The sequence below is a fragment of the Myxocyprinus asiaticus genome, chromosome 1 (genome assembly GCF_019703515.2).
Source record: "Myxocyprinus asiaticus isolate MX2 ecotype Aquarium Trade chromosome 1, UBuf_Myxa_2, whole genome shotgun sequence".
In the NCBI taxonomy this organism is placed as follows: Eukaryota; Metazoa; Chordata; class Actinopteri; order Cypriniformes; family Catostomidae; genus Myxocyprinus; species Myxocyprinus asiaticus.
This window is the reverse complement of record NC_059344.1, coordinates 23923607-23942667: the sequence shown is the minus strand read 5'-3', so window position 1 is coordinate 23942667 and position 19061 is coordinate 23923607. Positions and strand designations below refer to the sequence as shown.

General features: G+C 39.4%; 1 protein-coding gene across 1 annotated transcript; it reads right to left on the bottom strand.

The window, feature by feature from the left end:
- Nucleotides 1-981: 981 nt before the first annotated feature.
- LOC127446954 (proline-, glutamic acid- and leucine-rich protein 1-like) lies at nt 982-15443 on the bottom strand. Its single transcript, XM_051708346.1, has 17 exons — nt 15219-15443; nt 14684-14748; nt 14494-14599; nt 14027-14176; nt 12326-12397; nt 12167-12226; nt 11916-12072; nt 10850-10982; nt 10010-10097; nt 9816-9904; nt 9577-9690; nt 8259-8403; nt 7973-8132; nt 7831-7886; nt 5931-6155; nt 2203-3969; nt 982-1575 (listed from the first exon to the last, which is right to left on the bottom strand). Exons 1-17 carry the CDS (start codon nt 15426-15428, stop codon nt 1483-1485), a joined length of 3690 nt encoding a protein of 1229 aa, XP_051564306.1. The 5' UTR covers nt 15429-15443; the 3' UTR covers nt 982-1482.
- Nucleotides 15444-19061: the final 3618 nt, after the last annotated feature.

Sequence of the window (19061 nt, the reverse complement as noted above, 5' to 3'; positions counted from 1 at the left end):
TGAAGAGCACTAATGAACTATAGGCCTACACATGTATAACATATCTCTGAACACAATATACATCTTAAAACTATTTAGCAAAATGAGAGGCATACAGGAATGTGATGCAAACAACCTTGGCTAGAATAGTGATTCCCAGGAACATGCATACACCAGGGGATGCTTTATTTAACCTGTGTATCAGGTTTGGTGTCAGTGAATAGGTACTTGAGCCTAACAGAGCTGTGGCAGTATCAAAGACAAAAAGATCTGGAAACATTGTACTTCTTAAGGACTTATCTATACAGATTATAATGCTAGTAATTACATGCTATAATGCATGTAACTGTCATGTTAGAGAAGTATGTGTTTCGGTATTACAACTATCTATTAAACTATTTGCAGGTCACAGCAAAAAAAAAAAAAAAAAAAAAAAAAAATCTGTATTTTTTTTCAAACATTTTTGACACTTTTGCAGATTGTCTTTTGTGATAGTCATATTCACCACTGACTAGGTAGCACCTGTAAAAGTCTATGAGTTTTATTTGTTTTAAATGACCTTAAAAAAAACACACACAAAAAAAAACAAATACACACACACATATATATATATATATATATATATATATATATTTTTTGTTTTTTTTCCCAGAACATCAGGAAATAGGGGGAGATGAATGGAAAATAATTTGTTAAAAATTTGGTTGAAAATTTTTTATTTAGCTTTTAAGTCTAAAATTAAATCTAGTGTTGCATGTCAGTTTTTAGAGTTTACTCTTTACCAGGTTTTCTCAACCCGATACAATCGTTTTAAATGATGTCACAGCTACTCTGTTACAGTGCTTTTGAGAACACTGAACATCTATGTTACAATACAGCACGTTAATTTCATGCAAATTGTTATAATTTACTTCACCTAAAGATGTATTGCATTATGCTTTGTATATAAAAAAGAAACTCTTATTTCTACAGAATCTAACAGCATAAAGTACCATGTAACGGTTTCACTTTATTGCATGATTATTTATTTTTTAAACACTCGGTGAACAATGGCAAACAAACATTACATATACAAATGATATTACACACACACACACACAAAAAGGCCCCAAAACATATCAACCAAGTGATATAAACTGATCTGCTTTTTGTACACTTGTAGGGTGAAATAGGACACTGTAATCAAGCAAGGTTAACAATGCTCTGCAAATTGACCAAAAGACCAAAAAAATAAACAAACAAAATAACTGACATACTGACCATGAGCTCCAAAAACTCTATACTCTCAACTCACTAATAGCCTTTGCAGTGGGTATTATTTTAATCAAAGTTATTGAACTGAAAGTCAAACCAACTCGTTCATCAAAGAAACCATATTGAAGCTATTATGAGTCTAACTAAAGCAGAATCAGACATGACAATGTGAGGGATCTTTCAGAATCTGACTGTTCCTTTCAATGCTTATATGATGAGATAATTCAGAAAATGGTGAGCCTGGTCAGTTTAGGACTGTGATTTTGAGGCACCATGGTCCTCATCATCTGGAGGGCAGTCAACAAAGTCAGCCAGCATGGAGGCCATAGCCTCATCATCCATCTGGAGAGGGAGAGATTGAGCAAGAAAAGTGAGAGTTTCAGAGAATGTGGAGCAATACACTCAGAGTAAGCCACAATTAAATGAGCTAGTGTATGCATGTGTTTACATGCCATTACCAGGAAAAAAATAGAACTAGTTCAAGTCAAGTAGTTAACATGTAAACATTAGGTTCTTAATTGTACACAAATAAGACATTACTGCAAGATGTTTTCATTTGTTTTGGTTTCCTCAATTGTTCAGACAACAAATTTGGCCAGAAGCATATGCTGCGCAAGTACGAAAAGGCAATACTTGGCCAATGCATTGCAAGGTCAAGGTCCCTTGAAAATACTGTATCTAACATGGATTCATGCGTTACTGTTATAGTCACAAACCTCAACAGTTTTCTTCAAATGTCTGTGTCATTAAACTGATGTGTTATTCAGGCAGGGAGCTATAAAGGGTTTATATACTAACGGTGGCTATAGCATCCCTTGAGGTAATGCCAAGAATGCATGAAATTAATGCGTGAAATCGAGCCTGTGCAGCAAATGGTTTGCTTTCATGTACTTGTGTAGAAAGAACTCTGAATCTGGTTTTGTTTGCCTTGAGTATGTATTCACAGATTGCTTAGTATTTCTGAGCTACCTTTTTCTTTTCTGTGCCTTGCGCAGTACAATCTCCCTCCTCCATATCCTCCATTTTCCTCTTTGTTCCTCTTGCATCTGCATCGTCTCCCTGTTCTCCACTCACTTTCTCTTCTTCGGGTGTCTCATTTACACTCTGTAAAACTGCTTGCTCTGATGTGGATGGTGAACTCTGATTGGTTTTGTCCTCTGGTGGTAATTCTGGCCCTTGCTCTTGAATTTCACCCTCTACAGCCAATTCCTGAGAAAGCTGAGATAGTCCAGCATCTTCTGTGGCAGTGAGGATTTCTGGTTCTGTCGCTTCCTGCTCCCATGTTCTCACTTCAGGTTCAACCGCCTCCACTGTGGTGTCCTCTTTACGCTCCTCTGCATCTCCACTGATTAGAAGGGTTTCTATTTGTCGCTTGTCAACCTCAGCTTCATTTCTCTCGACTGCACCAATGTTCTCAATCTCCTCCACTGTCCCTTTCCCCTTATTCCCATCATCAGCATAGATGCTCCTTACACCCTCCATTTCCTCAATCCCTCCTTCTACCTCTTGCTCTCTCTCCATGCAGAACATTCCCATCCCTTGCTGCTCCTCGGCCTCGATCATAACTTCAGCCTCCTCCTCACCAATCATTCCTCTTCCATTGTCTACTTCTAAAGGCTGGATCTCCTCACTTTCCTCTTCATCGTCCTCCTCTCCCTCTTCGTACTCCTCATACTCTTCCACCTCTTCGTACTCCTCATCTTCCAGGAAGTCGCTGCCTTCCTCCTCCTCCTCTTCATCCTCCAGGCCCTCCTCTTCTTCTTCCTCCTCCTCTCCTAATTCATCTTCATCTTCCAGCTCTTCCTCCTCCTCTTCATCATCTGAACTGTTGATGTTGATTACGTTTTGGTCCACCTCATTTCCTGTGGGTTGTTGTTGGAGCTGACGGCTGGTCTGGGCTAGCTGATTTTGAAGCTGCATCTGTAAAGATAAGCCCAGTGTAGGTGGCTGGCCACCTGGAGATGTCTGCATCAGCATCTGCTGAAGCTGAGGACCACCTGTCAGTGAATCTGCAAGACCACCAGGTGATGCTGAGAGTGGAGCTGTAGTGGAGTTCAGAGAAGGCACCAGAGAGACAAGCTGGGCTGTCTGGCTTGGACCAGGGAAAGAGTTAATATTATTGGCATTAGCTGGCAGAATCTGGTGGGGAAGGGATGTGGGCAGCTCGTTAGTTAGCGGCGTTTCAATTGATCCAACCTCACCCACTACTGGGGCGGTTGGTGGCAGGGTGCCTCCTGGTGGTGGTGGTACTGGCAACGTTTGTGCATTAGCGGCTCCATCTTGCATCTCCATCATCATACCTGGTGGCATGATGACCACGCTATCATCTGAATCACTCTCCAAGGAGATCTCCACATCCTCCGGCTCCTCCTTGTCATAGCGGACAAAAACTTGCCGTTGGCTTTCAGGGGCTCCCAGTCCGGTCAGCTCACCTGGGATGGCAGTGGGGCCTGCTGCTGTTGGAAGAACTGGAGGAGCCAAAGGAAGATGGTTCTCCAGAGAGCCAAGGAGGGAAGCGGGGCCTAAACCTATGGGATGCCTGGCAGGGAAGGGTGGCCCTGTTGAGGGGCCCCCAAGAAGGGTAGGGATGGATAATGAAGGGTTCTGGCCAGAAAGGACAGGGGCAGATGGGGTGGATTTGAGAGTTAGAGGAGTGAGAGGGAGGGAGATTGAGGGTGTACGAGGGTGAATAAGGGTGTTGCATATCGTGAGGGCCTTGGCACAAAATGAGGATACCTGTGGGGCAGCAAGAAAGAGTATAAAGAGGAACTATATTAGCATAAAGATCAATAGTCACACTGTGCAAGGCCGGCACAAATTTGACTACACCAACATATAATGGAGACAATACTACCTTTGTTCAACCCATAGTAATGCAGTAACTGATAAACTCTTCAGCTGCATTTCAGGATCAAATTATTTGTGCACTGTGATCAAATTAAACCTTAGACTTGCACTTAGCTGTGATTTTGAAAGATGGGATCTGCAGTTTAAGATAACAGGGCACATACATTAGACAGCTATGTAGAAATCTGATGTGTATGATGAAACACAAAAAGAGGCAGCTCTATGTCTTGGCAATCCTCACTTGGTTCCTAGTCTAGTTAAAAAATAGGCAAGAGTTGACTTTCAGAGACAATAAAGAATCAGTTTGCCATGAGTACACTTTCTTTTTATGTTTCAATACTTCCTTTTACACCTTTGTAAACATGAAACACTGTCTCCAGTTACAGGCTCATGCATAATAACAGGCAAATATCCCCTCCACCTCCCAGATTGTGCACTCATGGCAACTGAAAGCAAGCACTCACATAAGATAGGACAAATGCTTTCTCTGTAAAAATTAATGTCTGTATACATCAATCATTACACACTAACATTTTTAACATCTTAGTGTTTTCAGACTGGTTGGGCACAAATGGTGTTTTAAATCTCTGCTCATTTAAACTGAAAAGTACTCAAAGAGCTGGATTTTGAGACAAAGATTTAGCAAATGGCTTAAAATAAAGTGTACATTAAACATATAATTGAGTCAATTCTAAGATATCTGTGGCTGGAAAACCTCCCGTAAATGAAAAGGAATATCCTGTAAGGCGTTGACACAGACATCAAGAGCTCCACATTAATACATATATTTACTCAGCTCTATGGCATTTTTCAGTGGTTTTGCTTTTAATGGCACAATACGCACTTGAAGTCACAATTAAAACTACCTATTTGTGATCTAAAACAGTGTGCAAGTGAGACCACTAGAGCGAGGCTCCCTCTAGTGGGTACAAACATTTATATGCAAAACTTAAGTGATGTTAAGGGTCATTTTTAACCTAATATCCATGTGTGGGATATTACCCATTATCACAGACAATTTGGGCTCCTACCTTGCCCTGTGTATAAATGAAGGGAACATGTGTTTGCAGTAAATATACCTATTAATGGAAGATTAGCATACAAAGCAAGCCGTTACTTGCTTACATCCAAAAGTGTTACTAATGCGTAGTTCACACTTGTAGTTCGGTTCCGGACCAAAAAAAGAAAACGATACATTTAGTCCTGGTTCGCTTAGTGTTCACACTGGCATTTTTAACACTGAACCTAAAGATACTAAACAAAAGGCATCAGGAAAAAAGTCACAACCTGATTGGACATCTTTTATGACGTATATTTTGCAGTTCCGACGCCTGTACCGAACTGTAATGGGCAACATAGCTCCTATGATGAGAAGGACCAGGTATGCTTGAATTTGTATTAGGCAAATTACTTCCCGTTTTTGGTCCGTTTAGACGTCTTTGGTCCACGTTGAGTTCATATATCAATCGAACCGCACCAGAGTTCGTTTGGAAGCGGACCGAGACCCACTATTCAGGCGGTCTCGGTCCGCTTGTTTCGTGCGCACCAAGGTTCCGATGGCAGCGTTCACACTTGTTCAAATGAACCGCACTAAAAGTAACAAATCGCACCAGAGTTCATTTTAATTGAACCAAATCTTGTGTGAACAAACTACAAGATGTAGTTTTAAGATGGGTATACTTTTCTAGGGTGGAAGAACTTTTGATAACACGTTTCTAACATAATTCCTGGAATTGCTTTCCAGATCACCACATTGTGCCCTCTTCCTGGTGTTCTCACACAGATACCAAGCGAAATTAACCGGGTTTACTTTCTCAGGGTCATGCTTTGACCCTAGGATGTTTTCTCACCATGATGTTGTGATCTCGCCGGCCAATGCTGAAGGCAGACACAGCGCAGGAGAGGGGAGGCGGCCAGCGGGGACAGGGAACCAGCACAAGTGCCAGTAAGAGGCGGTAGACCTCTCTGCGTGGTGTAGGGCTGCCATATTGCCCACTAACAGCACCAACCTCCAAAGCACATTGAGCCTGCTGCTGAAGCTTCACACACAGAGGCACCACCAGGTCTTGTAACCTCTAATAAGGGAGGAAATGTTTAGAACAAAAAACATACAACACACCTTTCCATACAAATGTCATATATATATATATATATATATAAATAAATAACTTCGCAGAAAAAGAAACGTCCCTTTTTCAGGACACTGTATTTTAAAGATAATTTTGTAAAAATCCAATTAACTTTACAGATCTTTATTGTAAAGGGTTTAAACAATGTTTTCCATGCTTGTTCAATGAACCATAAACAATTAATGAACATGCACCTGTGGAACGGTCATTAAGACACTAACAGTTTACAGACGGTAGGCAAGGTCACAGTTATAAAAACTTAGGACACTAAAAGAGACCTTTCAACTGACTCTGAAAAACACCAAAAGAAAGATGCCCAGTGTCCCTGCTCATCTGCGTGAACGTGCATGGAGGCATGAGGACTGCAGATGTGGCCAGAGCAATAAACTCTAATGTCCGTACAGTGAGACACCTAAGACAGTGCTACAGGGAGACAGGAAGGACAGCTGATCGTCCTCGCAGTGGCAGACCAAGTGTAACAACACCTGCACGGTACATCCGAATATCACACTTGCAGGACAGGTACCGGATGGCAACAAAAACTGCCCGAGTTACACCAGGAATGCACATTCCCTCCATCAGTGCTCAGACTGTCCGCAATAGGCTAAGAGAGGCTGGACTGAGGGCTTGTAGGCCTGTTGTAAGGCAGGTCCTTACCAGACATCACCGGCAACAACGTCGCTTATGGGCACAAACCCACTTTCACTGGACCAGACAGGACTGGCAAAAAGTGCTCTTCACTGATGAGTCACGGTTTTGTCTCACCAGGGGTGATGGTCGGACTCGTGTTTATCGTCGAAGGAATGAGCGTTACACCAAGGCCTGTACTCTGGAGCGGGATAAATTTGGAGGTGGAGGGTCTGTCATGGTCTGGGGCGGTGTGTCACAGCATCATCGGACTGAGCTTGTTGTCATTGCAGGCAATCTCAACGCTGCGCATTACAGGGAAGACATCCTCCTCCCTCATGTGGTACTCTTCCTGCAGGCTCATCCTGACATGACCCTCCAGCATGACAATGCCACCAGCCATACTGCTCGTTCTGTGTGTGATTTCCTGCAAGACAGGAATGTCAGTATTCTGCCATGGCCAGCGAAGAGCCCGGATCTCAATCCCATTGAGCACGTCAGGGACCTGTTGGATCGGAGGGTGAGGGCTAGGGCCATTCCCCCCAGAAATGTCCTGGAACTTGCAAGTGCCTTGGAGGAAGAGTGGTGTAACATCTCACAGCAAGAACTGGCAAATCTGGTGCAGTCCATGAGGAGGAGATGCACTGCAGTACTTAATGCAGCTGGTGGCCACACCAGATACTGACTGTTACTTTTGATTTTGACCCCCCCTTTGTTCAGGGACACATTATTCCATTTCTGTTAGTCACATGTCTGTGAAACTTGTTCAGTTTATGACTTTGTTGAATCTTTTTATGTTCATACAAATATTTACAAATGTTAAGTAAAAGCAGTTGAAAGTGAGAGGACGTTTCTTTTTTTGCTGAGTTATATATAATTTTAACAATTAAAAATCTGAGCTGGAATTTACTTGAATCATTAAAAAAACACATAAAAACTTAAACACCCAGTACGGAAATGTACATTTCTTTATAGACCAGTGTAATAAACTGACCTTATGCAGATCTTCCTTCAGCAAAGTTCCACTTGTCAGAATAATTTGTCTTAGTGCTGCAAATGAATAATTCTAAATCAGTGAAGAATATTCATTTCTGTAAGTAAAAAAAAATTTTTTTTGAGTGTCACCAAGCCCTCACCTCGAAGAGAAGCGACACATGTGTCTTGATTGGCTAGTACGTCTCCTTTCCTCTGCAGCAATATTCCGTCACCAATTCCCAAACCTTTCGTTCGACGGGGTCCAGGCTTACTTCCAGAACCAACCAGATTGGTCAAAGCTGACTGTTGTCCTAAACGAAGCTAGACAAAAGAAAAATAAATTGAAACATATTTATTAATTTTATTATTAAACCAGAATGGTGAATGGAAAAAAAAAATCCCTCTGAATTTTGCTACAAACACCCTTAACCCTTAAAGATGTCTCACCTTAACTACTTCTGATCCAGGTGTAATGTCACCCATCAGATGAGTGAATAGTAAATCTGTATGGGAGGAGCTTCCTTGAAGCAAAGAGGCACCGCTTACTCTTACCCACAGTTCTATAATACTGTATACAGCCACTCGCACTGCGCTATGGGTAAAACAGCATATTATAGATGCAAAGACGTTAGTCAGTGAAAACAAGATCAATCTCTACTTTGAAATCAGTAACAATAAGAAACAATTTTCTTTACACTTGTTCATGTCACACATCTTAGAGCAGTTTGCATGAATTTTGGCTTACATAAAAATGCTAAAACTATCCCAGATCCCTTTAAAGTAAACTGAACTCCTACCATTTTAGTGTACTTTGCTTATGACATGTATTGTAAATGCAAAATGCACCAGGTTCATTTTATTTTCACTTCTGTGTAATTCCAAATATTTTTTACAGATACAGGTTACCATCCAAAGCTAATGTTAAAGACACAGGTGGAGATCCGTAGTTTATTCAAGTTTTATGAGAATGAGGGCATAAGAAAAAGCTTTGTAAACTACACACAGACTGTCAAATGCCTTTCTGCAGTTTTATGTGAAAATGAAGTCATTAAGGGTTTAACTGTACCACCTTTCAATGCCGTGTCATATTGAAGAAATTATTACTGCTGCATAATCACTTTCTAATAATTAATTAACAAGAAGAAAATTACAATGAATATAATATTGCAGTGCTCAGGTTCCAAAAAACAACGGTGTTAGGGCTGCATGATATATGGCATTTATCTAAATATCACAATATGCATACTGCAAGGAATTGCAATAATGGAATGATTTTCAAACTTTAAAAAGTAATTGTTATAAAATTATGAAAAAGTAATATTATTATTAACGTTTATGGTGAGGCAGATAGCAGAGAATAGATTGGGAGCGTGATGGTCACTTTGCATGCACAAACACAGTGTGTACAGCCGCCGATCCCGAGAGTGGGCTTGAGTACCCATGGAAAAGCATGAGATATTTCCCATACATTTTCTCTATTGTAATTTCAACATTAACAGACTGAGCAGTTACATGAGAGATGACACATTTCAGTAAGTTGTACTGAATCTTTCAACATATCCTCTACCTTTCATTCATGTTTTTTGTTTTTTTCATAAGTACAACAACTTATCGCATACTGCATTTTACACACCTAAACTTTGTGAACTTTGGGAAAGTGGACTGAAACCCCTTCACAATTAAAATCCACTTTTAGGGCCAGGGACAGCAAAGAGAAGCTGCAGTGAAACATTAACTTTCAGCAATAAAGGGTATTGTGTAATACCTGTATGCTCTCTGCTGGCCTAGACTAGCTTCAGGCAGAGATGTCCATGCAGACAGAGACTGTGAGAAAAGCCTGGTGAGCAGACTGCTATACTGCACCAATCCACCACCTACACTGTAAAAATAAATAAATAAATATATATCACAAATGACCAATCAGCTACTTCCATAGAAATTTCTAAAAGTAACTCTAATGACCGCTATGCCCCCGGTGAATATACGTTTGGTGTGTCTGCTTACGCCTTGATAAGAGCAGAGAGCAGCTCAAGAGTGTCGCTGTGAATGGAGGGTAAAACCAACAGCTTCAGACTGCCCTCTCCTGTTGCACTCTGCAAAAACTCATTCTGTTAGTCTCCACATCCAACTTCAACTATGAATTCATGTGATGCACTTATGGACAAACTGAGAAAGAATGAAAGAGTTAAGAGCCTTACAATACTCTTAGTGCTGACTGCCAGGGCTCGACACACCAAATTGAGGACGTTTTGAACAGGTAGATGGACTGAAGAAGCTGGATCAACACTACAAGAGAGAAGTACATTCATAGATCATTATCATACATCCTAAAATCTACTTACCATTTCAAATACCTGGAATTATTAGGAATATTCCAGGTTCAATACAAGTTAAGCTCAATCAACACCATTTGTGGCATAATGTTGACAAATTAGTTTATCCCTTCTTTAAAAAAGCAAAAATCGAGGTTACAGTGGGGCATTTACAATGGAAGTGAATGTGGCACATTTTTGGAGGGTTTAAAGGCAGAAATGTGAAGCTTATAATTTTCTAAAAGCACTTACATTAATTCTTCTGTTAAAATTCATGTATTATTTGAGCTGTAAATTTGCTTAAACTCATTAAAGTAATTTTAGGGTTTGCTGATATTACATCGTCATGGCAACAAAGTGTTAAAACTGGCTATAACTGTGCACAGAAAAGGTTAGTAAGTGATTTTATCACACTAAAATCGCATTTACACACACAGTTTGTTTTGTTTCTATACTTTTAAAATGGTATTTTAACGTTCAAAAATTGGCCCCCATTCACTTCCATTGTAAGTGCCTCACTGGAACCAAGATTTTCACTTTTTTATTATTTATTTTTTTTTTTATAAAGAAAACGAGGGACAAGTCAAAATAATTTTTTGTGGTAATTAATATTATATCACAAATGTTGTCATTTGAGCTTAACTTTTATTGAACCCGGAATATTCCTTTAAATAGCATTTCTGGAACATTATCTGCTTTCCATTTAAGCCACAGAAAATAAAGTACCTTAGAGTGTGTTTAAGAGCCAGACAAATGGCTTTATAACGATGATGGAGCTGAAGAATCAGAAATGGATCTACATCATCCAGAGGAAGGAAAGGCAGTTCCACACCAGGACCCTCATACTGCACTGTCCCTTCTGAAACAGCGATGAAGCATAAAACAAGAACTTAACACACTGGAACCTAACCCTTTATTTCTCAATAGAACAGAACAAAAACAGAGCAATTGACCCTTCGCTAAGCCCCACCTTAAATGGGCTTCTGACCAATCCTGTCTTAGCAACTGTTGCCCTGCTGCCATTACTCCGACACGCGATAGCTATTTTCCAGTGAGAGCCAACGGGAGTAGTGTGTGAGAGTACTTTTAAGTAAAACACGTTGTTCCCGGGTCATTTGTAATAGTGACACGAGTTACCCAGAGAGGATACCCACAGTGTTTTTCTTTCTTTCTTTCTTTTTTTTTAATAATCTTTAAATAAATCTGGAGAGGAGCATGTTATGGATTAAACTGTGTCAGCCCTCATTCCCAAATGAACACATAACATCTGCAACAACACCTACATTTGCTCCAAAGTAAATGAAAGCTAATAACTAAATGTTAAATCATTTATGTACTGATTCAAGTCATAGTAAAAGCGATAGTCAATAAACAGTTCACAGCATCAAAATGAGTGTGTTATGTGACGTCATAAACAGCTGTTCACTTACACTGTTTTTAGATGTGTAATCGCTATTAAATGTTAAAAGTTTTTCTCTTTTCAAGTGACTAATAATTGTTTGCCTTGATTCTGATTCATAGTCTCCATAGTTTTTAACCAAATTACTGTAATTAAACAATTTCTTTTACAAAAAACTTCATATAATTATGCATTACAATGTCACTCTTCATACCAGCCTATGTAAAAAAAATTATCCATTCCATCTGAGAATATTTAGCCAAAAACCGCATCGTTCGCAGCAGTCTCCCATTCATTCCAATGGGGAGTTCTGCAGAGCTTGTCAAAGTGAGTGACCATAACTAACGGGGGCAGAGCTGAGCGAAGGGTCAATTACAATAACACACAATTTACCTGGTTCTGAGCCCTGGTATAATTGCCCTAGTATGCTATTGGCTGATGCTAAAAGGCAGTGCAGCTGACTGGTCCATCCTTCAGCCCTGCGCCCACCTCCTCCTCGTTCCAACACACCAACCAGGCAAGGCAACCGGCCATAACACTCACAAGCCACCTATCACCAAAGAGAGAGAATGTGTGCAAAAAGGTGTTATTCAAATGCTTTGTGCAGTCAACTAACACTAAACAAATAGAAAACTAGAACTAACCTCTTGTACTTTAGGATTTTCTGAGTCCATCTTAGACAGGAAATATGCACCAAGCTTTTCCTGTAAGGGAAAAATATTAAGATCAGCATTACAGATACAAAGTAACTTTCAATAAAAAAATTAAAAATAATAAAACAGATATTATGATCGACTCCTCACCCTCAGAGATCCACAGGCCCGTGGGTAGTAGACCATACACGACATCATTCCTTTCATTGCAGCTAGGTGGCACTAAATATATGTATATAAAAAAAAATAATTATTGGAGTGATAATATTTGCAATAGGTGTAAATAGCACTGGTGGAAATAGAGAAGACACAAAACGCGCCCTCTAGGGACACAGCAGTGGCGTGGGTTGTAACAACGGCATGGATGTGCTTTTCTTTGTGCGAACAACCCGGGTTCAAATCCGCCTTTTGTCCCACTTTCCCCCATCCTGTTTTCTGTCTCTACTCTTAATATTTCCAGTAATTATTAATAATAAAAAAAATTATATAAAAGGTTGAGTTCCTCACAGTAAAAGTGGGGGAGTTGAGAGAAAGGTTTAATCTTGGTAAAATTAACCATGGTGTTATTACAGTAATATGGTGTTAATATAGTAGCCATGTTTAATTTTGTGGTTACTATGATTTTACTACAAAATTCAATGGTGATACTATGGTTACTGTAGTAAAACCCTGATTAGTTTTTTAAGGGAAGGTTAGGGTTAGGTTTAGGGTAGGGTGTCTGTGGGACTCTAAATGAACACAATTAACTTGCTGAAGTGATGCCCCTATACTGTTTATTAATATTAAAGAAGGGGAGCAAATTGCACCTAAAACCATTTGCACAGTGCAAAGATTACTGGAAAAGGAGTTTTAAAACTCAGCTTATAGAGATTACACTTTTTCTATTTTGAAAAAGAGTGTAACTAGAAGACATTTTTCCATGACTTAAGATTTTATTCATTTACATGATTTTTCCAGGACTGAAAAAATTACAATTTCAAAATTCCCTGATATTTCCAAGCTTTCTATAACCATGAGAAACATGTTTATATGATGCCAATTATCACAATATATATACACAACTGTCACTGCATAAACCAGCATACGCAACAAAACACAGATGCTGACTACCAGGTACTTAAAGAATATTTCACCCAAAAATGAAATTTCTCTCATCATTTACTCACCCTCATGCCATCCCAGATGTGTATGACTTTCTTCTGCTGAACACAAAGATTTTTAGAAGAAAATCTCAGCTCTGTAGGGCTATACAATGCAAGTGAATGGTAATAAGACCTTTGTAACAAAAAAACAAAAAAAAAAACACAAAGCTAATCCATACGACTCTAATCCATATCTTCAGACGCGATATGATAGGTGTGGGTGAGAAACAGAACAATATTTATGTCCTTTTCTACTCTAAATCTCCACTTTCACTTTCAGATGTGAAAGTATAACTAAAGAGTCACCACATGTGACTTTCAGATGTAAAAGTGAAAGTGGAGATCGAGAGTAAAAAAGGACTTAAATTTTGATCTGTTTCTCACCCACACCTATTATATTGCTTCTGAAGTTATGGATATAACCACTGGAGTCTTATGGATTAATTGTATGCCTTTAAGTGCTTTTTGGAATGTCACTTGAATGGTAAGGACCTACAGAAATGAGATTTTCTTCTAAAAATCTTTGTTTGTGTTCAGCAGAAGAAAGTAAGTCATACACATCTGGGATGGCATGAGGGTGAGTAAATGATGAGAGAATTTTCATTTTTGGGTGAACTATATCTATAAATGACCTGATAATTCAAGATAAGCCTAATCAACAGAACAGAACTGAATGCTAAGGATGACATGGATGTGTGTGCTTTCTTACCTCAGATTTGAGACTGAGCAGGGAGGTCAGAATGCCCAGGATGGAGTTGAGGCCCACCTCCCTGGCCACCTCTGGCAGCTGGGATGAATACTGCAATAAGTCCTGCAGCACACTCACAGCAAGCTGCACTGTGGGAAGAGGGGCCTGCGACTGCATGTTTGGAAGGGTGAGAGATCGATGCAATAATAAATAAACATTATGCAGAACAGCGGGAAACCAGAAAAAGAAAACGATCTCTTCCCTGTCCTTTTCTCTATGTTTTGCATTTTCACTTCCACTGCAGCCAAGTCTTTAAACTCAGCACTATATTATTCTGAATATGTGTGGCTCTTGCATACCAAATTGCTTGTAATGTTCTGGATCAAAGCATGTGGTCAGTGATTAGATGTACATTTAAGATGATCAATTGATCACTCTCTTGAAAGTGCATAAAAAGAGCAAGGTAAATGTTTCAAGGCGTATCTTACCTGAATGACCTGCTGAAGCGATCGCAACCATGAGAGGCAGTGCTGCTGGAACACCTCACTTGAACTGTCCTTTACCAGCACAGACAGCAGACAAAGACCCTCAAACCTGAAGAACAAATGTGCACAGCCCAATACAGGTTTATGACGCAAAGTTTCTCATATCTGAAAAGTTCAATTAAAGCAGTTTTACCTGGTTTTACTGGACCCGAGACGTGCATTACTGATGCCCACCAGACCACCCACAGCTCCGGTGCTCTGGCAAGGAAATCACAAATCACAACACTGTGTTAATAACACAAACAAACAGGTGAATAACGCTTCATTATGTTTTCAAATAAAACAGATACACGAGTAAATAAAAAAATAAAATAAAATAAAAAAAGAGAGGGAGAAACACTATCGTGGAACTATTGCGAAGAGCTTAATGAGAGCATTAATAATTTATTATTTATATAATTAATAATTCATTAGAGAATTCCATATGCAGCTTCAGAATTATCTTGTTAAAACAGCGAGAGTGGATATAAAGTAAACCACATAATTTTACACATCCTTTTCGAACACCTCGTTGTATTTATAAGCGAGCGACACAATACGATAAACGTAGAATTCCCTCACTATAATTAATGAAGTGAACGCGTCGCGTTTATTATAATGAGCGTTTTTTATCTTGCGTGGCACGCTTGCGATGTAGACAAGAACAGCTTGAGACAGCTCAGCCATACCTGAGAACCGACCACTCCATGCTCACGGTAGTTAGCAAGAAGAGCGGGCAGGTATTCAGGTCTCTCCTCTTTCAGAACAGACACCAGACCTTCTGTTATCCGCGTTATGTTGGGGCCATGCAACCAAGCCGCCGAAGCCATTTTAGCGCCCCTGAATGACGCCAACATCACGCGACGGGAGGTTGAGTGGTTGACGTCAACACAGCGCATCCGCCTAATAAAAAATTGGAGTGCTTTTCAGTCTCTAAAAAGGATAGTTCACCCAAAAATGAAAATTCTCTTATGATTTACTTACCATTATGCCATCCCAGATGTGTATGACGTTCTTTCTTTTGATGAACACAAATAAAGATTTTTAGAAGAATATCTCAGCTCTGTTGGTCCTTTCAATGCAAGTGAATGGTGACCAGATCTTTGAAGGTCCAAAAACCACATAAAGACAACATAAAAGTAATCCATATGACTCCAGTGGTTTAATCCATGTCTTCTGAAGTGGTATACTAGGTGTAGGTGAGAAACAGATAAATATTTAGGTGAGAAACAGATCAATATTTAAGTAATTTTTTTTATACTATAAATCTCCACTTTCACTTTCCTCCTCTTGTTTTTGTCAATTTGCATTCTTTGTGCATATCGCCACCTACTGGGCAGGGAAGAGAACGTAGGCACTTAAATATTGATCTGTTTCTCACCCACACCTAGTATACCACTTCAGAAAACATGGATTAATCCACTGGAGTTGTATGGATTACTTTGGAGCTTCAAAGTTCTGGTCACCATTCACTTGCATTGATTGGAACAACATAGCTGAGATATTCTTCTGAAAATCTTCATTTATGTTCAGCAGAAGAAAGACAGTAATTCACAACTGGGATGGCATGAGGGAAAGTAAATCATAAGAGAATTTCCCCTTTAAATACAGTTTATATGGCCAAAAGTATGTGGCCGCGCGGCCACATTTAATGAAATGGTTTGGCTATTCCAGTAAAAAACTAAACAATGCTGCACCATACAGTGACATTCTACAGAAATAGGTGGTTCCAACTTTGTTGCAACAGTTTAGGGAGGGCCATTTTCTCAAAATGTCAATGCCCCTGTGCACAAAGTGAAATCCATGAAGAAATGGTTTGCTAAATCTTATTGCAAATGGTATTGTTGGATGTACACATGTGGGGTGAATCAGAATGCCAGCAGTGAGGCGCCAATGCCTCGTTTATTCTATTTGAATCATTTATTTTTCATTACAAATTATATTATCAGCATAACAGTTTGAGTTAAACATATGTGCAAAACCCGACTAGGATATAGCCTCAATCTGGCAACCCGCATGAACTTCGAGTCTGGGGCGGGGCAGACAACTCTCCAATATTTAGAATTTGGACTGCAGTACCCATTCCAAACGCTTGTTGTCAATCTTACATATAGCACCTTTAAATGTCACACATTTGCTTATTTGATTACTGATCACGAAATTGTGTGGAATCTTAAATATTTCTTATGTTATGTCATTGTAATCATATGATCACTAGTACGCAAGCAACAGCGAGAGAGGAGCAGGCTATTTTATTTACATGAATTGTTTCGCACCTGCATTCCAATCTACATCTTGATGTAATCCTTCCTTATGATCACACAGCTTGTTTTCATCAGATGAATGGGAGGATAAACACTATTAAAGTGTGATGAGACTCACGCTGCGCGTGCAAGCCATTCACGCATCGCAAGCCGATCAACTATTTAGCTCTTTTCTGTGAATCGCACCTGCAAACCCATAAAACTTTATTTTCAGGTTTAATTTAGATTTTGAATAGATTTTTGAACCCCACGATATGGGTTTATGTTTTCTCTTTTAATCGTTTAATGTAATTTTGTGTGCACCTGTATGCTGGGTTGGAAATCTCAAGGATTAATAGTGGTGTTTTCCTAATTACATCACGTGTTGTTCTGAAAGCAAAAAAAAAATAAAATAAAAATAAAAATAAAAAAAATAATAAAAAACACGGAATGTAGGCATCCGCGCAGTCTGACCGAAGAAAAGCGTGCGCGTTTACTCGCACTATTAACCGGAAGTGAAGCATTGCCGGCTCGTGATGCGCGAATGGCATGCACGCGCTGCACAAGCCTGTTGGGTATACTGTAGTCTCGCCACATTTTAACTTTTTGCTTAGCCTCCCATTCAGCGTGATCATGAGGAAGGGTTACATCAAGATGTAGATTGGAATGCAGGTTTTCATTTCATATGAATAAAATAGTCCACTACTCTCTCACCATTGCTGGCCTGCCAGTGATTACCCCTCCACGTGCCAATGCTGGCACGCCTGTCACAGGTTGCCGACCCCTGGTCTAGTATCTTGTATATTGATCTCAAAAGCATGGCCATTAATCCCTCCCATGTGACTTCTATAACAGCTTTCACTCCTCTGGGAAGGCTTTTAACTAGATGTCAGAACATGGCTTCAGGGGTTTGCTACTTTGCTCCATTCAGACACAAGAGCATCAGTGCAGTCAGGCACTAACGTTAGGCGATAAACTGTTCGATTAATCGCAAAGATGCTCAGTGGGGTTCAGGTCTGGGCCTTGTGCAGGCCAGTCAAGACTCAGTTAACCATTTCTATATGGACCTCGCTTTATGCACAGTGGCATTGTCGAGCTGGAATAGAAAAGGTCCCAAACCAGTCTGTTGCGAGTTGCAACAAAGTTAAAATTGCGTATCAGGGCGTATCATTAAGATCTGTCCTCACACAAGTTACTGGAACAACCAAACTTAGAAGAGGGTGTCTGCATTATTTTGGCCATTTCTACAGTAGGCTATAAATAATAATACATTTATATATACTGTTTTACTTCAAGTCTACTTTTTAGCTAATAAGTGGAATATAATTGAAGACTGGGAAATTATATTGTGTTTTTTTGTTTTTTCTGCAGACTGTAACCCTAAAAATATCAAACATACTTTGAGTGCATCAAAATCTTAACCCATTTACTGCAATACCATGTGTAGAACATCATTTTGTCTGAGGGGCTTTTAGGAGAATAACTAAAAATGTATCTACTAATATCATGCACACGTGCGCGCGCACACACACTTGAAAAAAAGTTTTTCTTTGAATTTTAATGATTTTTTATTGACTAAAATAACATTGTTATACAGTATGTTGGAATTCATATCAATATATTTTTAAATCTTACGTTATAGTCAGTTTATTAATTTACCAGGAAGCATGTATGTTTATTCTCTTAATATCAATTTTAGTAGTAAAAACTAGCTTTAAAATAATCCTTAAAAAAAAAAAAGTCTGACATGGTTCTTGATAAGCAATAAACCAACATGAAGGTGTGTGGTCACATTACGACCCAAATAAATCTACAAATAATTATACATTTCTTTTACACTTGTCTGCTTTAGACATAACAGGCTCCATCCAGATCACCAAAGCAAAGTTTTACATCAAGATGGTCACGCTATTACAATAGTAAAACATTCTCCAAGCCTACAGCCACCTATAGAATGTATGCACAGCTTTCTAGTAAAGCACTCCGTATACTGTAGGACAGAGAATAAGTGTTAATCCAGCTAATGGAGATAGGCTCCCTGCCATGTATCAGTATGTGTCAAACAAGTCATTCTATTGTTGATTGAGCAAAGTCCAGAAAATTACCTGTATGCAAACCATACAGAATTTGATACATTAAACGGTTTCACTGTAAGATCATGTTGATCTATACCACAAATGATCTAACTGGAGCTGGTTTAGAACTCGCATTACTCACTAGTGTGCAAATATTCCTCACACATTTCACTGTATGTTTGTAAAGATAAAATAATTACATTTCCAGTTGCAC